Below are 22,614 nucleotides of genomic sequence, written 5' to 3'. Positions count from 1 at the left end.
ACACATACATATGTACACACACACACACACACACAGAAAAAAGACTGGAATGAGATACACTGACATAAAAATAGTGTTATTTCTGGGTGGAAGGATTACAGATGATTTTTGTTTTCTTCTGTATGCTTTTCCATATTTTTGGAATCTTCTATAATATAATGAATTCAAATATAATTAGAAATTATTATTACTCATAAAGAAAAATTTGTCTAGCTAAAATTGAAGAGTCCATAATGCAGTTAAGTACTAATCATTAATTTAGGAGTCATTTTCTACATTTTTATATAATCATTGCTGGTACCATCCATATGAAACAGATAACCAAGAGTAGGGCAAGTGTGTATCTCCCTTTGCCAGGCTGGAGATACATACTTCCTGCCTTGAAGGCACTTACAGTCTGGGGGTGGGTCAGCTGGTACTTTTAATATAATTTGATAAGTACTGCAGGAAGGGTTAGTGCAGGGAGCTTGTGGGAACATGTAGGTACTTATAGGACCTTATCTAGTTTAGAAGGTGATAGAAGCAGATGGCTGAAATCTAAATTGGGCCCTGAAGGCTGAGCAGGAGTTTGCATGGAAGACTATGTGGATGGGTGGTTGGGAAGCTTAGAATTCCAGGAAGAGGAAACAGTGTTCTGCATGGTCAAGAGGAGAGTGTAGGTGCGGAAAAAAAAGTAATCAGATGATGCTATTTAGTATACATGTCCATATGTTTATTGGCCATTTCTTTCTACTGAGTTGTCATTTTAAAATTTCAGGCTTCTTTGTTAAAGAATGATGAGACTAAAGCCCTCACTCCAGCTTCTTTGCAGAAAGAGTTGAACAACTTGTTGAAATTTAATCCTGATTTTGCTGAAGCGGTGAGTCTTTTCCAGAATTTGTTGCTAAGTTGGAAAGCAGGGACAAGACAACTCTTCCACTGAGTAGTTGTGCAAATGAGGATTGGCCGAATGACCCGGGTTCTTGGAAAGAAATCATGTTGTTGGCACGGAAACGACTCAGCCTAGGTTGCAAAGCTTTCCCTCCCACCTCCACCCCTGCTGGCCCGGGGGGGATTTCTTTCTCTAGTTGTGGCGAGCGGGGGCTACTCTTCGTTGTGGTGCGTGGGCTTCTCATTGTGGTGGCTTCTCTTGTTGCAGAGCACGGGCTCTAGACGCATGGGCTTCATTAGTTGTGGCACGCAGGCTCAGTAGTTGTGGCTCATGGGCTCTAGAGCGCAGGCTCAGTAGTTGTGGCGCACAGGGTTAGTTGCTCTGCGACATGTGGGATCTTCCCGGACCAGGGCTCGAACCCGTGTCCCCTGCATTGGCAGGCGGATTCTTAACCACTGTGCCACCAGGGAAGCCCTGAATTCAAGTTTTAAGATCTTTAGTTTTGTACTCACACTATTCCTTAATACCTGCGCTAGGTGATTCCCCCTCCATCCTCACATATCACCCATGGATCCTAATATAACCAGTGGCATAGTGGATGAATATTTAGGATAAAACTCTGTCACAAATTCTAATGGAATTCCCTTTTTTCGTTTGCGTACACCTTCTGGGGGGAAAGGGTACCCAAACCAGCTAATGTATCTTAAGCCTATTTAATCCTGCCTGTGGGGAAAAGATTAAGCTAAACTATGACCATCTTGTTAAAATGGTAGGGGATACACAGGTGTTTGCAGCCAGTGGACCTCTCTGAATTAATATTACACAAGAGGAAGCAGAGCATTTAAAATATGTTAATTGTTTCTTGTTTTAGCACTACCTCAGCTACTTAAATAACCTCCGGGTCCAAGATGTTTTCAGTTCAACACACAGCCTCCTTCATTATTTTGACCGCCTGATTCTTACTGGAGCCGAAAGCAAAAGTAACGGGGAAGAGGGCTATGGCCGGAGCTTGAGATACGCTGCTCTGAACCTGGCCGCCCTGCACTGCCGCTTTGGTCACTAGTAAGTTTATAGACTTTTGTTCATGCGGAAATTGAAGAAATTATCTCTCAGATGTTAATTGAGATGTATTTTCTTTTTAATATGCTGTATTTAAAAAAAAAAAAAAGGAAAAGGAGAAAAGAAAGAGCCTGTTCAACCTGGACTTGTCAATAACTTCTAAAGAAGGAAGCTTTTTGCAATGAACAGAAGTTACCAAAAACCTTCTGCCTAAAGAGTCTGCCCCCTGGTGTCACTATTTAGCATTACCATCCAAGTGCACGGCCTCTTTCTTTCTTTACTTCTAAGAATAACGGCCACTGAATTAAAAGGAAATTAGGTCATTAGGCCAGAGATTCCCAACAGGATTTTTCAGAGGTAATAATGGGGATGTAAAAGTTATTTTCGGTATTTCAAAAAGCCAAAAGGAAGTTGTGTCTTTACTGCATAAAAGACTGCGTGGCTTACCGAACGTCACGTTTGTGCTTTTGGTTAGAATTCAGGCAGCTCGGTGCGTGACACTGACTTATGCCATTGCTAAGATATGCCTGTGATTTTAATAAATAAAAATAGGAAATTGATCAGTTATTATTTAGTAAAGAGTTAAGGGGATAAAAACCTTCAAAATATGGAGGCTATTTTGGAAATAATGAAATAATGTGAATAATGGTGAAAAGGTAGGAAATTACTAATTGAAAGAGTCTCTCTGCCTCCTGTGTGGCTTTTTCCCATTTAAGAAAAATATGGTTTCTACCACAGGCATCTTTGAATAGAGACTAGAGTGTATTAATGGAAGTATAGTGTCCCAATTTCAAGAATTGAGACTTCTACCCCTTGCTCTATGGCCCAGGCAACAACCAGGAAATTCCATTAACTTCGGTTGTCACATTTTAAAAGGGGCATAGACAAGCTGGAGCTTGTGGGGGGGACAGTCTCACTGGAGGCATTCAAAGCCATGTCATTTAAATAGTGTGGGAAGGATGTGAGAATGTTTAGCCTGGAAAAGAAATGATTTAGCCAAGCATGTGTTTGACATCTTCCTGTAGTGAAGGTCATGTGAAAAGGGCTTAGACTGATCAAGGGTGTGACTACTAGAGAAGATTGGGAGCTGGTAAGTGCAAGTTAAAGGGCAAAACATTTTTTGCTCCTTATAAGGATGAGGTTTCCTTGTATGGAACCTTCTGAGGAAGGTGTCAGCAGAGTGCTCATGTGTGCAGCAGGGGTGACATTAAGGGAATCCAAGTGTCAGATTGATACTTGAACCAAAAAATGTTTAAGGCTACTCTGAACTTCATGATTTTGTGAGATTCCATATTATCTTTTAAGAGTCAACTTCTTTTTTTCTGCCCAGCTTTAATAACCTCTTTGATCAGGGCCGTTCATGTTTTATGTACTCATAATAAATAGCAGCACCATTTGTAATATTTGCCAGTAACCTATCTCTGTGTTACACACACAGCTTGCCCTAGGGTTTGGAAATTTGTATGCAGTCTGCTAGATACAAGTAATTAATGTGTTGATGAATTTCTCTATATTTACAGTATTATCAGTGGATAGACAGCTAACTGTATGGAATTAATTACTAATTAATTTCTGATTTACTCAACTCCAGGCTTCTTTATTTTTAGTCCTGGAGCTATGGGCTTGTATAAATCTTTCTCACTTAGCTAATAGGATTGTGGAGATTTCTTGAAAATCTTTATAGTTGCTTATTGAGCATCTACTATGTACTAGGCACTGTTCTAGGTGCTGGGGATCAGGAGTGAAAAAAAAAAGGAAAAAAAATACCCCTGTTCTCATGGAGCTTACAGTGGGGGAAATAAATAATAAACAGCACTGAACATAATTATAATGTATCAGGTAGTGATAGGTCAGGATAAAGGATTAGAGAATGATGATGGGGAGTACTGTTGATTTCATAAGTAACACTCCTCTTCCAGATATACACACAAATCACTTATTCGTCAATTTGTAAATTTCTGTTTCAATAGTAAGGTAGCAACTCGGCCCTCCCTTACCTCTGTTAACTTAATATTTGAATAGAGATTTAAAGGAATTGAGGGAGTGAGTAATCTGTGCATTATCTGGAGAAAGTGTCCTTATTAGCTAGAACAACAAGTGCAAAGGCCCTGAGGCAGGATTTACTTGGCATGTTTGAGGAGGAGCAAGTAGTGTGGTTAGAGTGCTGTAGTAAGGGGGGAATAGAGGAGAACTAGGTTGTAGAGGTGGCAGGGGTCAGAGAGTTTAGGGTCCTGTAGGCCCAAGTAAGGACTTTGGCTTTTACACTGAATGACATAGGAAGCTGTTGTTTAGAGGCTACAGATCTTTCTGCTCTGGCATTTTGCGAACCGTAGACAGCCAATGCATTTCAGACATTACAACCAGTTTGCCTCTTGCTCTTTTACTGAAAATTTTTATCAGAGGCTTTTCTGATTAGCAGCAATGGAAAACCATAGGTTCTTTAAGGATTTGCCAGAAACTTTGAAGTTTCTGTGTTGGTAATCTACCTTTTCTTCCTACCTGAGAAAAATAGTCTTTCTTTAGTCCTGTTTTAGCATACTATCTATACAGTTCTCCCAAAAGCCTTTTTTCTAAATGTAACATTATTTATTTGGTCATCAGATGTTCAACAAAATTAAATCAACTGATATTTATTGAGGGCCTGTGTGTAAAGATATGCTTCCTGCCTTCAAATAGCTTATATTCTGGTGCCTCTCAGCATTAAAAGGGATTTAAAAGAAATGTAAAATGGGTAAAAATGTATCTGGTTTCTTTATTCAAACAGGTAGTTATTGAGGAAGAATTCAGCTCTTAATTGATTGTGTGAGGCTATTGCTCGTGTTGATAGAAAATTTGACGTAAATTTTTCCCTATGTAAGTGCTACCCATAGAATTTCTGATTCTTTTTTGAGATCCTCAGTGATCCAGCATTTATAGAACTTCTGTGCCCTCTGCAGGTTGAAGAAATAAAACTAACACAGATTACATAAATAGAGGGTGGTGCACAGTAGTATTTAATTAAGCACCGCAAGCTGGTAGCGTTTCTATGGGCTTTTTCAGAAGCGAAGGCCCAGTGGGGCCAAGAACAGTTGACTGAGTTTCCACAGAAGTTGCAAGGTTGGGGGACACATCCCGGAGGGAGGGGAACCACATGAGCAGAAAGAAGACATCTCAGAAGGGAAAATCCTCAAAATACTTTTAAAAACTAGGATTGAAAAAATTATAAAAGTATCAAATCCTATAGTTAAAAAAATTTTTCAAATGATGCAGAAGCGAAGGCATGAAAAGTAAAATCTTACATCCTCTCCTTGTCCCTCCCCTCAGCAGTAGACAACTAAAAAAATAATCTTAGGAGCTGGGATGAAGAAAAGCCATTCCTTCATGTCCCTTTTAGTAGAAGTCCACCTTAGAAGGGACATGTTCTGTATCTCCACTGTTACTGTTTCTTGCCGCTGGGGGAGGGGAGTGCCTCTGAGGGAATAAGCCCATGGTTTCAACTTCCAACCCAGAGGCCTGCACGCTGGTGAATTACCGTACAGATGACTTCCTGTTACTGTTGCCTGTACATGTTTGTGGTTGTTAATGAGTTATTAATGTTCAGTCTGTCATTAGTCAACAGGCAGAGCTTGCCCTGCAGGAGGCGATTAGGATTGCCCAGGAGTCCAACGATCACGTGTGTCTCCAGCATTGCTTGGTGAGGCCACCTTCCTGTCTTGGAAGTTCTGCCCCTGGGTTGAGTTGGCCTTCAAAAGGTCCCATTTGAATTGGGTTGTTTTGCAGTTGGGAGGTCCTCAGCAGTGATGGGAAACTAGTTAGATGGTCAGGGAAATGCAGGAAAGGCAACCCATGTTTATTTATCTTTCTTAATTCTTGATGTCCATTTTACTTTGGAGACATTTCTTGTCTACAAGTTTTAATGCAGCTTGCCATGCAAAACTGCCGCACCAAGCATTGGCATTAACAAAGGTGTTTGCAGTACTGGTAACTGGATAAGACCTTGTCCTGTCAAAGCATCATCACCAAGCACAAGCAGAACACAGACTTCGGCAACCACCTGAGAATTTCACTTTCTCAGTTACAGGCCATACGGGGGCTTCATGCTTTTTTTCTGGAACATTTGCCACTCACTGCTCACAGAGGTGAAGAAGATAAATGGCTTGATTATTTCAGTCTGATGGTTTTAATGTGTTTGATGGGTTTCATTTAGGTTTATAATTTGTGAAAGTGTATTTTAGAGGATTTATCTTGTCTGTTGTTCATTTGTTCTTACAACCATGCTGATGCTTTCAGTAGAACATTAGCCATTATTATTGTTATGATACATTTTGATGACTTCTCTTGCCAGAGCTGGCTTTACGTGCTGGGACAGAAGAGATCTGATAGCTATGTTCTTCTAGAACATTCTGTGAAGAAAGCTGTACATTTTGGGTTACCGGTAAGGCTCATCTTTCTGTGCGATTGTTTAAACAAATGGTATGGTTTTATTCTTGGTAGTTTCATATGACCTTAATTATTAAACCACTAAATTCTCTTGATAGGTTTCTCTCTGCTCCCTTTATCCTAATAACATCTGTGAAAGTTCCATTTATCAACTTGATGACATCTTTGTTTAGTTTATTGATCAACACTAACTTACACATATTTATTTAGAAAATTTTTAGGGAAGGCTTATTTTTAAACCAGGGATTGGCAAACTCTACAGCCCATGGGCCAGATCTGGCTCACTGCCTGCTTATGTATGGCCCTCAAGCTAAGAATGGGTTTTACATTTTTAAATAGTTGGGGGAAAAAAAACAAAGAAGAATATGCGACATAGACCAAATGTGGCCTGCAAAACCTAAATTATTTACTGTCTGGCCCTTTACAGAACAAGTTTGCTGATCCTTGTTTGAAATAATAAACAAAGCCAGGAACCAGTAAACCTGACCAGCAGATTTGTCCTTTCTCATTTTGAGTAATAGGGAAGGACCTGAATTATATTCCTCAATGACAAATACTGAGGGTCATTGAAAGGGCATAGTCTCTACACATGAAATAGTAATGACTGTTAGAATCTAGATTACTATTGCTCGAAGAACCTTATTCTGTCTAAAAAAAATTAAAAAATAAATGATAGACTTCTTAAGCACAATGTTTGTTACGGATTTAAGTGGACTTTTTTTAGTTGAGCTTTCATCCTTGAAAATTATACCAGAAGTTAATGAAAAGATAATTATGCTCATAATAGGCATCCTTTCTTAATCTCTTAGCACATAATGTGCCCAGCACTGTTTGATATATACTATTTAATTTTAATCCTTAAAATAATTCTTTATGATGGGTGTGATGCCCGTTTTACAGATGGGCTTGTCTAAGAAGCTAAGTGGCCCCAGGTCACACAGTAAGTGGCAGAGGCAGTGCTTAAGTCCAGATCCATTTAATTTCAAAGCCCTGGCTCTTCCCATTGTACTATTACCCTCTCTTCCATCCCCAGTTTTTCAGGAACATATCTCATATGGGTCAGGGTCAGGCTTACAGGTACTTTCTTTTTAAATAGTGCTGTCATTGTGCATGTGCTGAAATGTGAAATATGCCAAATTTCTGAAGAGCAAAACAAAATTTTGTCACGTAATCTCTATCATGAGTCGTGCGTATGTCTGTCCCCTTAGTACCTCGCCTCTCTGGGAATACAGTCCCTAGTTCAGCAGAGAGCTTTTGCTGGGAAGACAGCAAACAAACTTATGGATGCCCTAAAGGACTCCGACCTCCTGCACTGGAAACACAGCCTGTCAGAGCTCATTGACATCAGCATCGCACAGAAAACAGCCATCTGGAGACTCTACGGCCGCAGGTGGGTCTTCAAGGCTATGAGGGCACGAATCCTTTTATAGACGAGCAGAAGCCAGCAAACTGGTTCTGTGAAAGCCAAATGGATAGAGGTTGTTTGTACAGGGGATGAAAGAAAATGCTTTAGAATTTTAAAACATTTTCTACTTTGCACAGACTTTGCCAAGATTTTTCCTATGTGCATTTTTATTTACTCCTCCCAACTGCTCTGGGAGGTAACTGGGGGGTGATCTCCATTCCAGGATGCACAGGACAAGGTTCACACATCTGATCTGCCCCAGATCACAAACGAATTAACAAGTGACAGAGCCCAGACTCAAGCCCAGGTCCTCTGACTCCAAGCACCATGCCCCTGCACTCTGAGATGGGAACCTCTCTTCCTGTTCGCAGGAGACATGGGCCGCAGTCACTCAAGCCGAGCACCCCCTTAACCCCAAAGCTGTTATGTAAAGAAAGTTGCTTCCCTGTTACCCAGGATGTATTCTCTGGACTGTCTCCAGCTTCGTGTGTAATTCCCATTTAGCCTCCTGTAGCTTGGAAGTAAACTTCTGAACCAGATTTTTAATCCTGGAGCTACCTCACCTAGACAATCTGCTGTTTCTAGGAATTCAGTAATGAAAGGAAGTGCCTATTTTATCAGTCTTGTTCTTGTACTTGAAATAATTTTTGGCACGATGTGGTCTGAAACAGCTGCAGACACTAGCCACTGCTTCCACTGTCAGAGCAGCCGGTGCCAGGATGGCATCAGGTCTGAATTTACCCGTGAAAACTAATTAACATACTGTGACCACAGGGAAAATTAGAGGCAGTGGGGGGGTCTGGAGCTTGGAGCTCCCAACTGTGCCGTAACCACTACATGTTTTCTTTGGGGCTGCACATCCAGGATGCTTTTCTGCTCTCCTCGTCCCGAGGACAGGAGAACTGGCTTTGGGAGGCAGCTGCTCCCCCGAAGCCAGAGCCTGCGGAAGGGCTTAACCTCCTCCTGTTTCCACCCAAGGTAACTGTAGGGTGTGGCTGAGGGCAGCCTGTGTCTCTTGACTGACGGGGCTTCTCCTGTGTCTCCTCCCCAGCACCATGGCCCTGCAGCAAGCCCAGCTGTTGCTGAGCATGAACAGCCTAGAGTCGGTGAACGCAGGCGTGCAGCAGAACAACACGGAGTCATTTGCTGTGGCGCTGTGCCACCTCGCTGAGCTGCACGCAGAGCAGGTGAGCAGGTGGGCAGGTGGCCGGACCCTGTGCTTCTGGAGTGATGTAGGCCCCGCCATTTCTGTCCTCTAGTGCTTGAGAAAAGCACTGGACGGGTCTGGTTGGATGCAAGTGGTTGGAAGGGTGAAATCCCACCAGTAGAAATGGACTGGGTGTGGAGTCTGCAAGGTTTGTTGAACTTGATCTCTTTCGGCACCAGGGAAGAGAATAAGAGGTCAGCTGTTTCTATGTAACAAATGGAATAAAAAGGAGTCTTTGAAATTTAGAGTAGTAGAGCTGTGTATGTTTTTGGGAAAGGGAAGAACATAATAAGAGTACAGCTAAAATGACAATAGCTAAGGTTTGCTGTACATTTGTCCTGTGCCGGGCCCTGTGCTTAGCGATTTACATGTATCATCTTCCTGATTCCTTACAGTAGCCTCATAAGGTCAGCTTTATCATCACCCCTATTTCACAGAAAAGAAACTGAGCTCCAGGGAGCTAAGTCCCATACCCACAGCCAGTAAATGTCAGTGCCAGATCTTCAACCCAAGTCTGATTGACTCCAAAGAAAGACAGTTGGAATAGGGCATAACCTTTACTTACAGCCCAAGTAATTTCACACGATTCTCCTTATAGGGGATTGATTAAAGGGTCTCTCATGATGCTCTAGGCTTTCTTTCCCCTTTGCTCAAAAGTATCTTCTTCCATGGGAAAAGGTCAGGGAAAGCTCTTATCTAAAGCCCTCTAACTAACTAACTGCTGCCTAGCTATAAGCACATTTCCTTGATCATATTATTTTCTCCACCTCTGCGGTGTGATCGTTAGGTTGCATCATAACACTCAATATTCCTTAATCTGCATCCTAGAGATCTCTGAGTGGTTTCCACCCCTTTCAGAAGTCTATAAATACTTCTCTCTACTAGACATACTTTAGCATTTTACAATCCTCTAAGTGGTTGTGTAAACAAAGGGCATGGATGGGCTCTGGCTGATGGCGTCTGCCTGCACCTCCATCAGCTGCTATCTTCCTGTATCTGGGAAGCAGCGCCCGAGCACTCTGACATTAAAACAGCAGACCAGCTGCTCTTGCTGTTTGCTTTCCTCCAGGAATGTTGCACATTAATCACTTTCTTGGTCTTCTGTCCCCCCTCGTAATGGTTCTGGGACCTCTTTAACGTTGATTCTTTTCCTCTGCTGGTGCCTTGGTTAAGTGGAGCATTTGTAATAAATGAGTCAGTGAACATTCAGTTAGGTATTTGGTATGAGCCTCACATTGACTTTTTTTCCCCAACAACTTTATTGAGATATAATTCACATGCCATACAATCCACCCATTTAAAGTGTCCCCTTGTGGCTTTTTCAAGTAGGATTCTCCCCACTGACCCCAAGCTTAAACAGTGGAATAACTTCCCTTTGGTTCTCTTTGAGTGAGGTAGGGTAGAAATTATTTCTTCATTTCCTGGAATGGAGAACTGCTTTACAAAAATCTGGTCTTGGCTCAGTTCTTTAGCCTTAGCTTTCTCCGAGGTCAGTTGTTAATAGTTCTGTGATTTTTTCTGTGGGTAATACCATGCTCTTTGGATCTGTATTAATCTTTCCATCTCTGGGCTTATGTGAAAGACCTGCTGACTCCATTGTTGCCTGGCTCCAATGGATGTGCTAGGAGACCTCTGACTGTACAGATAGAAGACAGTCAGTGGCCACTTTATTTCAGTTCAGTCTCTTTCCCCACCTCTTCTCAACCTGCCTTAGAAAGACTTTTCTAGTGTCAGAACATTGACCATGTAGATAAACCCACTGAGCTGATGACTGTCACATTTTCAATTACACAGGTTAGACTTACACCTATGAAATTAAGCTTGGCCAACTGAGGAGAAGGCAGTTTTATCATGAGTTTCTATTTGCTCTTTTATTTCCTTTGTGTTGTGCTTCCAGTTGTGTCCTGAAACTGATCTCTAGATACACTGGATGCTGCACTTTGCTATGGTAGTGACTGGGGCTTGGGTGAACCTATAAAGAAGTTATGGGGTCTGAACTGCTGTTTGCGAGCTTCCTCCTGCAGCCCAGAGGAAGTGCTAAGAGATCTGGCCCCCTTTACTCTTTCTGCGTAACTCTGGTTCATCGTGTCACATTCCTCTCCCAGCCTCAGGAAATGGCAGGTCACAATAGGAATGTTTTGGGGGAGTAATGCTGTGTGCACTGTTCTCTCTACTTGGCCTGAAGGTTTGACAGCCATCTAGATCCACATGCCCAACTCCGTATGGTAGTCATGAAAATAATTGGCAAGATTGGCCAGTTAAAATCACAAGAATAAAAAGATTAATGAACTTTTGTTATAATTCAGTATACTTTCTACTTAATTTACTTCAAATAGAAGTTCACCTGTGGTCTAACTGAGCTTCTATATAGACTGAAGATGTACTACCTGATCAAAGGATAGGGACAAATTGAAAAGCTTTTGGGGGCTTAATAATATAGACATTCTAGCAATATAAGAGTGTAAAAAAGACATGAACATGTATTCACAGAAAAAACATAAATGATTATAAAACATGGAAAAATTTCAATCTAGTCATTAAAGAAATTCAAATTAACACAGTGAAATAACCAGTTTCATCAAACAAAAAGGCAAAGAAGCTTAAATATCAGGGGAGGAGAAAGGTGTAGAATGCTGGTATAAGAGTACTTGGTACATTTCTGTATGGTAATTTAGTAATATACCTATCAAAAAGCTTAAAAGTGCCTACCATTTAGCCCAGCAATTTTACTTCTAACGTATTATCCTAAGGAAATAATTAGACAAGTATGCAAAGATGTATCCACCAAGATAAACATTCTAGCATTTTTAAAATGGAAAAAATTGGAAACAATCAAAATATCCCAAACAAGGAGATTATTTTGATTGGACTATAATTTATTTACCTAATAAAATACTGTGATGTATAGATTTGTATTTGTTGACACTGGAAAGATTCATTCATTCAAAAAATATTTATTGAGTACCTACCATGTGGTAAATAGGCAATTTACAAAAATGGTATGTATACCTATTTTTGGAATACTTATACGTTTTATATTCATGTGAATATGAGAAGTTCAGAAGGATATGCGCCGAGAAATTACTGTGATTATCTTTGGTGGGATTAAAAGTAATTTGCCTTTTTCTCGTTGTTCACATGTATTTCGTAAGTACTTTTCCTAGAGTGAACATGTATTACAGGTGTAGTTAAAAAAATTTTTTTTTTAATGTACAAGTGAAATACATTAGAGCCTAAAAAAAATGGCCCCTTGCTACTTGACAGTCTCTGCCTAGGGGCTGCTGCACCAAGAACAGGTGAGTCATACCGATGTCCTGTGAGTGGGATAGCAGGCGTGGTGTCAGCACAGGTGTGCTAAACAAATCGTGGCTTTCTATTTTAGGGCTGTTTCGCTGCAGCTTCGGAAGTGTTAAAGCACTTGAAGGAGCGATTCCCACCTAACAGTCAGCATGCCCAGGTAACCTGCCTTTTGTGTGTCATCGATTTATTTATTTATTTATTTATTTTTAAAATTTTTATTTATTTATTTATTTATTTATGGCTGTGTTGGGTCTTCGTTTCTGTGTGAGGGCTTTCTCTAGTTGTGGTGAGCGGGGGCCACTCTTCATCGCGGTGCGCGGGCCTCTCACTGTCGCGGCCTCTCTCGTTGCGGAGCACAGGCTCCAGACGCGCAGGCTCAGTAGTTGTGGCTCACGGGCCCAGCTGCTCCGCGGCATGTGGGATCTTCCCAGATGAGGGCTCGAACCCATATCCCCTGCATTGGCAGGCGGATTCTCAACCACTGTGCCACCAGGGAAGCCCCGATTTATTTTTGAAAATACCATTTTTACTGTATTATTTTCAAAATAGGGTATTTTAGAGTCTCCCCTCAGCCTCTTCGTGTCTTGGTTCCTTGAGGTCAACACAGGAGACTCTGTAAAATGCGTTCCAGAAGGCTGAGGAATAAACTCTGAGAAAAGATTAAAAGTAGGGTGCTTTTTTCACTCCTGTCTTCGTGGTTTTAAATTAGTATTCCTTATATCTCTAACTGTATGGGAATAGGCAAAGAAGTCGTCAGTGTCCTTTGATAGATCAAGAATTAGGTCTCCGTTTTGTTACTCTGTTTTCTCCTACTTGGCAGCTCTAACCTTTTCCTCCCAGAATTGAATAACCTTTTGGGAAGATGTTGTATGCAGAGGGAATGAACTTTATAAAGCAGTCCTAGGCACTCTGTTCCTTGTTGCACCAATTTCCATCTCTGATGGGGCCAAGAAAACTATTACGAGGGGCCTCTTTCTCTTCCTCCCCTTACCAAGTTTAATATTAACTAAATTAGGGAATTTGAAATCATAAGAGACCATGGCCTGGGAATCTCCTACTATTGGTCCCTGAGCCAAGGTTGGGGGGGGACTTCCGTTCACATGGGTTGCTGGCCCCACCTCATTAGATATGGTGTGAATGCCCATCTGCTTATGAGCTGTGCTGGGATCTCACTGCTGCTGGCTGTGATCTGAACTCAGAGTACCCAGATGGAAAGGTGGTAAGCAAACAAAATAGAAGCTAGCACCCAAGGATGCTGTGGGGAAAAAGAATTAAGCGTGGTTCTGTGGTAGTGCTAATGTGATGGAGCGGTTTCGGTTACAGTTCTAGGCCTTTTTTAAGAAGGTTCACAGTAAAAAAAAAAAAAGGACACAATTTAACTCACATTCTAGAAAAAACATGTATGGCTGATAAAGAGATGAAAAGATGCTCAGCCTGACTATTGATCAAGGGAAATACAAATGAAAAAATAATGAGGTATTTCATACCCATCAGACTGGCCAAAAGTAAAATATCTGACACCACCAATTGTTGGTAAGCGTGTGGAGCAATGAGTCATGTCATACACCGCCGGTGGGGAGTGTGAACTGGTGTGACCCATTCGAAGGACAAATGGGCACTGTGTAAAGGAGAAGGTGCATATGTCCTACAGCCCAGCTCTTCCACGGCTTGCTGTGTACCCAGAATAACTGTTGCACAGGGGGTGATGTAGGGGAGTGTTTGCTGCAGCATTGTTCAGAAGAGTGAGAAATTGGAAGTACCTAAATACCCATCAACACGAGAATAGATAAGTTGTTGCATATTCATACAATTGAAAACTATTCATCAGTGAAAAGGAATGAACTAGAACTACTTGTATTAACATGTGTAAGCCTCCCCAAAATAATGTTGAGCTTAAAAGCAAGTTGTCAAAGGATGCATACAGTATGATACTATTTATTTATACAAAGTTTAAAAACATGTAAGATCATACTATATATTGTTTTTTTTTCATACTATATATTGTTTAAGGATAAGTAAATATTTTGTAAAAGTATAAAAACATGATTGGGGGAACTTCCCTGGTGGTCCAGTGGTTAAGACTTCTTGCTTTCAATGCAAGGGGTGTGGGTTCAATCCCTGGTCGGGGAACTAAGATCCCATATGCTGTGCAGTAAATAAATGAATGAATGAATGAATGAATAATCAATCATCATAGATCACTCTTTAAAAAAAATTCTTTAAAAAAAAATGATTGGGAATGATAAACAACAAATCAAATGCTTCCTTTGAAAACAGAAAGAGGAGAATGGAATTTGCAAAGTACCTCAATAATGTGCAATAGTATCCAAAGCAAGTAAAGCAAAATGTTGTGATTTGACAAAGTTGATGGTTGCTATACATGTTTTGTTATTTTATTCTTAGTGCTTTTTCACAGACTTGAAATATTTAAAAAAAAATTTTTAAATCTAAAAACAAAGTGTGTGAATTGTAAGGATATTTGTTAAGCAAGCGAAAGTACTTTTATATTTCTGTTGAATAATGAGGTGAACATCTGCCATTCTGTTCTTTTCTTTTTTTTTTTTTTTTTTGGCTGCATTGGGTCTTTGTTGCTGCGCGTGGGCTTTCTCTAGTTGCGGGGAGTGGGGACTACTCTTCGTTGTGGTGCGCAGGCTTCTGCTTGTGGTGGGTGGCTTCTCTTGTTGCGGAGCACGGGCTCTAGGTGCGCGGGCTTCAGTAGTTGTGGCTCGCGGGCTCTAGAGCACAGGCTCAGTAGTTGTGGTGCATGGGCTTAGTTGCTCTGTGGCATGTGAGATCTTCCCGGACCAGGGCTCGACCCCATGTCCCCTGCATTGGCAGGCGGATTCGTAACCACTGAGCCACCAGGGAAGCCCCTGCCATTCTGTTCTTGTGTTCTTGTGTTTTTCTTTCTGTTCTAATTGTGGTTTTTTTCTTACTAGTTATGGATGCTGTGTGATCAAAAAATACAGTTTGACAGAGCAATGAATGATGGCAAATATCATTTGGCTGATTCAATTGTTACAGGAATCACAGCTCTTAATAGCATAGAGGGTGTGTACAGGTAAGAAATTTTGAAAACTCCAACCCCAGAATGAAGTAGTTCTCAAATGGCTTTATTCTTATTTGTTTTGTGTGTGACTTAATTGATTAGCTTACGAAAAAAACCTTTTTTTTCTATTTATTACCTATTTATTACAGACCATTAGAAAATACAAATAAACAAAATGGAGAAAGTAAGTATCACCCAGAGATAATCACTAACATGCTATCTATAATTCCAGACTTTTTTCTTGTGTGCATGTATGTGTGTACACACATGTGCTCACACACACACATACACACAATTTTTTTTTTCTCTTTTAAGAAAAATTATATCAGACACAGTTATTCCCCTTGGGAGGTTACAATTACAGTCTAATTGAGGAAATAGAGATTCTAAACCTGAAAGTGACTCTACTTACAACCCTTGCAAAACATCAACATAACCATTTGTGTTTATTTTGTTTCTGTGTCAGAAAAGCAATTGTACTACAAGCTCAGAACCAAATGTCAGAGGCACACAAGCTTTTACAAAAATTGTTGATTCATTGTCAGAAAATCAGGAATACAGAAATGGTGATCAGGTAAGGGAGGGCTTTTGTGCATCTCACCTAGGTGGTACTTTGTGCTGGTTATTCTCATCCCATGTCTTCCTCTTTGTGGGCAGTGTCCTGCTGTCTGTGGCAGAGCTATACTGGCGATCTTCCTCCCCTACCATCGCGCTGCCTGTGCTCCTGCAGGCTCTGGCTCTCTCTAAGGAGTACCGGTTGCAGCATTTGGCCTCTGAAACAGTGCTGAACTTGGCTTTTGCCCAGGTAAGCTGATCTCTGTTTTTATAGCACATATTTGTGCTCAAGAACTGGTGAGTCTGTTACTACTCTTTGGTTTTGAAAAGGGTAATAATGAGCTTTTGCTTCTTAATATTGAAATCTGGGAAGGTAGTCTTATTGTGCAAGCCTTCCATGGAAGTCTGGAGTTGTGAACTTGGTGACAAGCTGACACCTCCCAGTGGTGCTGGCTTTACCGAGCTGTGTATTTACTAGGGAGGATGTGCCTCTTCGTTGAGGACACTTGCATCATATTAATGACTTAGCTGGCCCAGAGCTGGGCTTGATTTAACAAGAGAATGAATAAGGAAATGAGGAAGTCATGTGTTCATTGAAAGGTTTTGGAAGTTAAATTGTATTTTATGTTTGTCTTCTGTCTCCCCCTGTAGAATGTAAAGACCATGAGAGAAGGGACTGTTTTTTCCCTGCTATATCCTGTGGTACCTAATAGGATCCACATATAGTAGGTTTTTAATAAATATTTATTGAATGAATGAATTTTGAACTTACTGGAGGAATTTACTAACTAAAGCAGAGGTTCCCCAAGCCATGCATCAGCATTATTGGCGAGATTTTAAAAATATCTGCATATCTGGCCTTGCCTCAAACCTACAGAGTCAGAATCTCTAGGGGAGGAGCCTAGGAGTCTATTTTCCTTACCAGCTTCCCCAGTGATTTTTTTTTCTTAATTAAGATAAAATTCACGTAACATAAAATTTACCATTTAAAAGTATACAGTTCAGTGGTTTTTAGAATATTTACATTATTTTGCAAACATCACCACTGTCTAATTCCAGAATATTTTCATCACACCAAATAGAAACCCCAGACCCATTTTTTTTAAAGCAGTCACTCCCCATTTCCTCTTCCCTCCAGCCCCTGGCAACCACTAATCTATTTTCTGTCTCTATGGGTTTGCCTATTCTGGATATTTCATATAAATGGGATCATACAGTATGCAGCCTTTGTGTCTGGCTTCTTCACTTAGCATAATGTTTTCAGGATTCATTCATGTTGTGGCATGTGTCAGTCAGTTCTAGATTCCTTCTAATGGAATACTGTTCCATCGGATGGATACACTACATTTTGTTTATCCGTTCATAAGTTGATGGACATTTGGGTTGTTTTCACCTTTTGACTATTACAAATAGCTCTTAACATTGATGTACAAGTTTTTTTCTGGATATATGTTTTCATTTCTCTTGGGTATACTTAACAGTGGGATTGCTGGGTCATATAATTCTTTGTTTAACTTTTTGTGGAACCACCAAACTGTTTTCCACTGTGGCTATACCATCTCATATTCTCACCAGCAATGTATGAAAGTTCTACTTTCTCTGTATCTTTGCCAGCACTTGTTATTTTCCATTTTATTAGTGTGAAGTTATATCGCATTGTGGTTTTGATTTGCATTTCCCTAATAAGTAATAATATTGAGCATCTTTTCATGTGAGTACTGGCCATTTGTGTCTGTTCCTGGAGAAATGTCCAAGTCCTTTACCCGTTTTTAAATTGGGTTGTCTTTTTAGTGTTCAGTTGTAAGAGTTTTTATATATTCTGGTTGCTAGATGCTTATCAGATATATGATTTGCAAATATTTTGTCCCATTCTCTGGGTTGTCTTTTCACTTTCTTGATAGTGTCCTTTGATGCATGAAAGTTTTTTATTTTGATGAAGTCAAGTTTACCTTTTTTTAATCTTATTGTTTGTGCTTTTGGTATCCTACTTAAGAAACCAATGCCTAATCCAAGATCATGAAGATTTACACTTATGTTTCCTTCTAAGTTTTAGCCCTTACATTTAGGTCTTTGAGCCATTTTGAGTTAATTTTTGTATATGGTGTGAGGTAGGAGTCCAACTTTACTCTTTCCCATATGGATATTCAGTTGTCCTAGCATCATTTATTGAAAAGACTATTCTTTTCCCATTGAATGGTCTTGGCTCCCTTGTTGAAAATCAGTTGATCATGGATGTATAGGTTTATTTCTGGACTCTCAATTCTATTCCATTGATCTATATATCTGTCCTTATGCTAGTACCACACTATTTTGATTACTGTAGCTTTGTAGTAAGTTTGAAATCAGGAAGTAAGAGTCCTCCCACTTTGTTCTTCTTTTTCAAGCTTGTTTTACCTATCAGTGTTCTCTTGCAATTCCATATGAATTTTAGAATCAGCTTGTCCTTTTCAGCAGACATGGTATTTGGAATTTTGATAGGGATTACGTTGAATCTGTAGACCAATTTGGAGAATATTGCCATCTTAACATTATTATTATTAACATTATTCCAATCCATTAACACAGGATGTCTTTTATTTAGGTCTTCTTTAATTTCTTTCAACCATGTGTTCTAGATTTCAGTGTACAGTTCCTGCAGTTTTTTAGTTAAATTTATTCCTAAGTAGTTTATTATTTTTGATGCTATTGTAAATAGAATCTTAAAAATTGATTTCATTTTTTGGATTGTTCATCGCTAATGTATATTGATCTATGTCCTGCAACTTTGCTGAACTTATTACCTGTTAGAGGTTTTTGAGGATTCTTTAGAGTTTTCTATATATAAGTTCATGTCATCTGCAAATAGAGTTTTACTTCTTCCATTCCAATTTGAATGCCCTTTATTTCTGTTTCTTGCCTAACTACCCTGTGCAGAATTTCCAGTACAGTGTTGAATAGAAGTGACAAGAGTTAACATCCTTGTTTTTGCTCCTTTTCTTAGGGGGAAGTTTTTTAGTCTTTCATCGTTAAATATGGTGTTAGCTGTGGGTTTTTCATAGATGCATCATTATTACTTCGAGGAAGTTCCCTTCTACTCATAGTTTGTTGAGAGTTTTTAGTATGACAGGATGTTGAATTTTTGTCAAAGGCTTTTTCTTTATCAATTGAGATGATCATATGGGTTTTTTCCTTCATTCTGTTAATATGGTATATTACATTGATTGATTTTTGTATGTTGAAGTACTGTTGCATTCCTGGGATAAATCCTACTTGGTTATAGTCTACAATCCTTTTAATATGCTGCTGGGTTTGGTTTGCCAGTATTTGTTGGGAATTTTTGCATCTATATTCATAAGGGATATTGGTCTATAGTTTTCTTGTGATATTCTTTGCTTTGGTATTAGGATAATAATGTGGTCTCACAGAGTGAGTTAGGAAATTTTATTAACTATTCTCTTCTATTTTTGGAAGGATCTGAGAGGAATTGGTGCTAATTCTTGTTTAAATGTTTGGTAGAATTCACCACTGAAGCCATTTGGTCCTGGGCTTTTCTGTATTGGAAGTGTTTTTGGTTACTGATTCATTCTCTTTACTTGGTCTATTCAAATTTTCTGTTTCTTCTTGAATCAGTCTTGATAATTTGTGTCTTCCTAGAAATTTGTTCACTCATCTAATTTGTTGGCATACAGTTGTTTACAGTATTCTCAGGTAATCCTCTTTATTTCTGTAAGGTTGATAGTTAAGTCCCCACCTTGACTCCTGACTTTTGTCATTTGAGTCTTTCTTTTTTTTCTCTTGGTCAGTCTAACAGTTTGTTAATTTTCTTGATCTTTTCAAAGAACTACCTTTTAGTTTCAATGACTTGTTTGTCTATTCTCTATTTTGCTTATCTTTATTCTAACCTTTATTATTTCCTTACCTCTGTTAGCTTTGGGTTTAGTTTGCTCTTCTTTTTCTAGTTTCTTAAAGTGGAAGTTTAGTTTATTGATTTGAGAGTCTTTTATTTTTTAATGTTTGCTTTTACAGCTATAAATTTTCTCCTGAGCACTGTATCCTATAGGTTTTCACTGCATCCCCTAAATTTTGGTATGTTGTATTTTTGTTCATCTCAAAGTATTTTCTAATTTCCCTTGTGATTTCTTCTTTGACGCTTTGATTATTTATGAGTGTGTTGTTTAATTTCCACATATTTGTGAATTTTTCAGATTCCCTTCTATTACTGATTTCTAATTTCACTTCACGTGGTCAGAGAAGATATTTTGTATGATTTCAACCTTTTAAAATATGAGTGTTATTTTGTGGCATAACATATGGTCTATCCTGGGAGATGTTCCATGTACATTTGAGAAGAATATGTATTCTGCTGTTGTTGGGCTAGTTGGTTTATAGTCTTGCTCAAGTCTTCTATTTCCTTGCTGATCTTCTGTTTAGTTTTCTATCCATTATTGAAAATAGAGTATTGAACTCTGAAACTATTATTGTTGAACTATTTCTCCCTTCAGTTCTGTCAGTTTTTGCTTCATATATTTTGGGGTTCTGTTGTTTGGTGTATATATGTTTATATTTGTTGTATCTTCTTGATGAATTGGCCCTTTATCAGTATATAATGTCCTTTTTTGTCTCTTGTTACAGTTTTTGACTTAAAGTCTATTTTGTCTGATATTAGTATAATCAGTCCAGCTCTCTTTTGGTTACTGTTTGCATGGAATATCTTTTTTACTATCCTTTTACTTTCAGCCTATTTATGTCTTTTAATCTAAAGTGAGCCTCTTATAGATAACATGTAGTTGTATCATGTTTGTAAAAATCTGTTCTGCCAATCTCTTCCTTTTAATTGAAGAGTTTAAGCCATTTACATTTAATTTAATTATGGATTTGAAAGGATTTACTTCTATTTTGCTATATTTTTCTATATGTCTTACATCTTTTCTTGTTCCTCCATTACTGTTTATTTTCTGTTAAATGGATGTTTCTAGTGTACCCTTGTTTATTTTACTATATATTTTTGAATTTTTTAAAAGTGGTTCCTTTTCTCCTAGTGATTCTTATACAGCTAGTTCAACCTTTTTGAATCATCAATGTAAAAGATTTTTGTAAAGACAGAAACCTTTCTATAATGTAAATAACTACTCCTTCCTTTATCTATTGTAGTCTGAAATCGATTGTCATACATTATGTTTTCTAAGAGTGTGGTGCACATTAAAGATAGTACATGTCAGGGAGAAAGTAAGCCAGACATTGCCATTCAGAAGAGAAGAGCCAGAAATGAAGCCCTTCCTGTAGTGGGCAGTGGGTGTGGGTGTGTATGGCGCCATGATGTTTCTTTTTCAGCTCATCCTTGGAATCCCAGAACAGGCCTTAAGTCTTCTCCACATGGCCATTGAGCCCATCTTGGCTGACGGGGCTGTCCTGGACAAAGGCCGTGCCATGTTCTTGGTGGCCAAGTGCCAAGTGGCTTCAGCAGCTTCCTATGAGCCACTGAAGAAAGCAGAAGGTAGGAAACCATACAAAGATTGTTAGGTAATACTATTACAGAAAACTTGTAAAATTTAGGACCCAGAAGAAGAGAAGACATTAAATTTGGGACAGTATTTAAGTTTTGAGTGTTCACAAATATATGTTATAATTTCATGCAGCATTTAAAGTGCTTTCACTTGCATACTTGCATGAAGGTTGAGGGCAAGTGAATTGTTATTTTAACCCTACAGAACTAGGTGTGAGGCTGGAAATCAATACTAAAGACTTAGTGGTGTTTTTTTGTTTGTTTGCTTGTTTCTTCTCAAAGAGTAGAATGTAAAAGTTTCTGGTACATGTTAAATCAATAAAAATAGATAGTAAGCTTTGAAAACTATATGTGAAGCATTGAGTTAAATATGTGTGGTATTTTCCCCATTTTCCATCAGTTCTTGAGGCCGCCATTGAGAACCTCAATGAAGCCAAGAACTATTTTGCAAAGGTCGACTGCAAAGAGCAGATCAGAGACGTCGTTTACTTCCAGGCCAGACTGTACCACACCCTGGGGAAGACCCAGGAGAGGAACCGGTGTGCGATGCTCTTCCGGCAGCTGCATCAGGACCTGCCCTTTCATGGGGTGCCCTTGATAAATCTTCTCTAGTGAGAACATCCCCACTGGACCACTGTGCAGAGTAGATGATTTTGGACTTGTTCATACTCCCTCCCTCCATATAAATGATGTATTTGATATCTGTCTTATCAATAAACTGCGTTCTGATTAGTCTTATTTTGTGGCTAAAATATACATATTTGTTTTTTGTTTTCCCTTTTCTTTCTTTTGACAGCAAAGGATACCGACTTTTTGTTAATAAGTGGCTGGTTTATTAATAACTTAGTGTAAGTGTTAAAGATTATGTTCTCTCTGGGCAAAGTTGCCAATATCTTATTAGCAGTTGCGCACACTCTCCACCAGTGTGTAAATTCATTTTGCACCTATGCTCAGACAAGAGCTCTTTCAGGTATTGGTAGATCTCTCGAGGGGGTTGGTGCAGCTTTTTCAGAGGCTTGGATTTTCCTTCGGAAGCTCCCCTGTTTTGTTCTGCTGGACTGGTGCTTGGGGTGGGTCTGTGTGTACTTGCAGGCACATGTCAGTCCCTGACTGGAGATTAAGACGGGAAAGATCTTTTTATGGTTTTTGGACCAATGACAAGAAGCACGTTTCAGTCACTTTCTGGGTGTTGGCTTTCTCATATCTTCTGCATGGGTATATTTTTTCTATACTTAATAAATCAGGGATGATGATAAGGAATTCATCA

The 22,614-nt window shown here is 39.4% G+C and overlaps 1 protein-coding gene across 3 annotated transcripts in view; it reads left to right on the top strand.

The window, feature by feature from the left end:
* ANAPC5 (anaphase promoting complex subunit 5) overlaps nucleotides 1-22,079 on the top strand; it is a 40,362-nt gene extending 18,283 nt beyond the window's left edge. For 2 of the 3 annotated variants that reach the window (XM_082355892.1, XM_082355894.1), the window contains 12 exons: nucleotides 758-859; nucleotides 1,743-1,933; nucleotides 5,522-5,603; nucleotides 6,255-6,344; nucleotides 7,558-7,739; nucleotides 8,806-8,941; nucleotides 12,344-12,418; nucleotides 15,201-15,322; nucleotides 15,777-15,884; nucleotides 15,968-16,115; nucleotides 21,176-21,338; nucleotides 21,748-22,079. In XM_082355892.1, coding sequence (XP_082212018.1) covers nucleotides 758-859; nucleotides 1,743-1,933; nucleotides 5,522-5,603; nucleotides 6,255-6,344; nucleotides 7,558-7,739; nucleotides 8,806-8,941; nucleotides 12,344-12,418; nucleotides 15,201-15,322; nucleotides 15,777-15,884; nucleotides 15,968-16,115; nucleotides 21,176-21,338; nucleotides 21,748-21,959 — 1,611 coding nt within the window. In that variant the 3' untranslated portion in view covers nucleotides 21,960-22,079. Of the gene's footprint in view, nucleotides 1-757; nucleotides 860-1,742; nucleotides 1,934-5,521; nucleotides 5,604-6,254; nucleotides 6,345-7,557; nucleotides 7,740-8,805; nucleotides 8,942-12,343; nucleotides 12,419-15,200; nucleotides 15,323-15,776; nucleotides 15,885-15,967; nucleotides 16,116-16,516; nucleotides 16,591-21,175; nucleotides 21,339-21,747 lie in introns of those variants that run through there. The other variant, XM_082355893.1, reaches the window with a different exon arrangement.
* The last annotated feature ends 535 nt before the right edge of the window (nucleotides 22,080-22,614 follow it).

The sequence above is a fragment of the Balaenoptera borealis genome (assembly GCF_965194805.1).
Source record: "Balaenoptera borealis genome assembly, chromosome: 14".
Taxonomy (NCBI): domain Eukaryota; kingdom Metazoa; phylum Chordata; class Mammalia; order Artiodactyla; family Balaenopteridae; genus Balaenoptera; species Balaenoptera borealis.
This window is presented reverse-complemented; position numbering and strand designations above follow the sequence as displayed.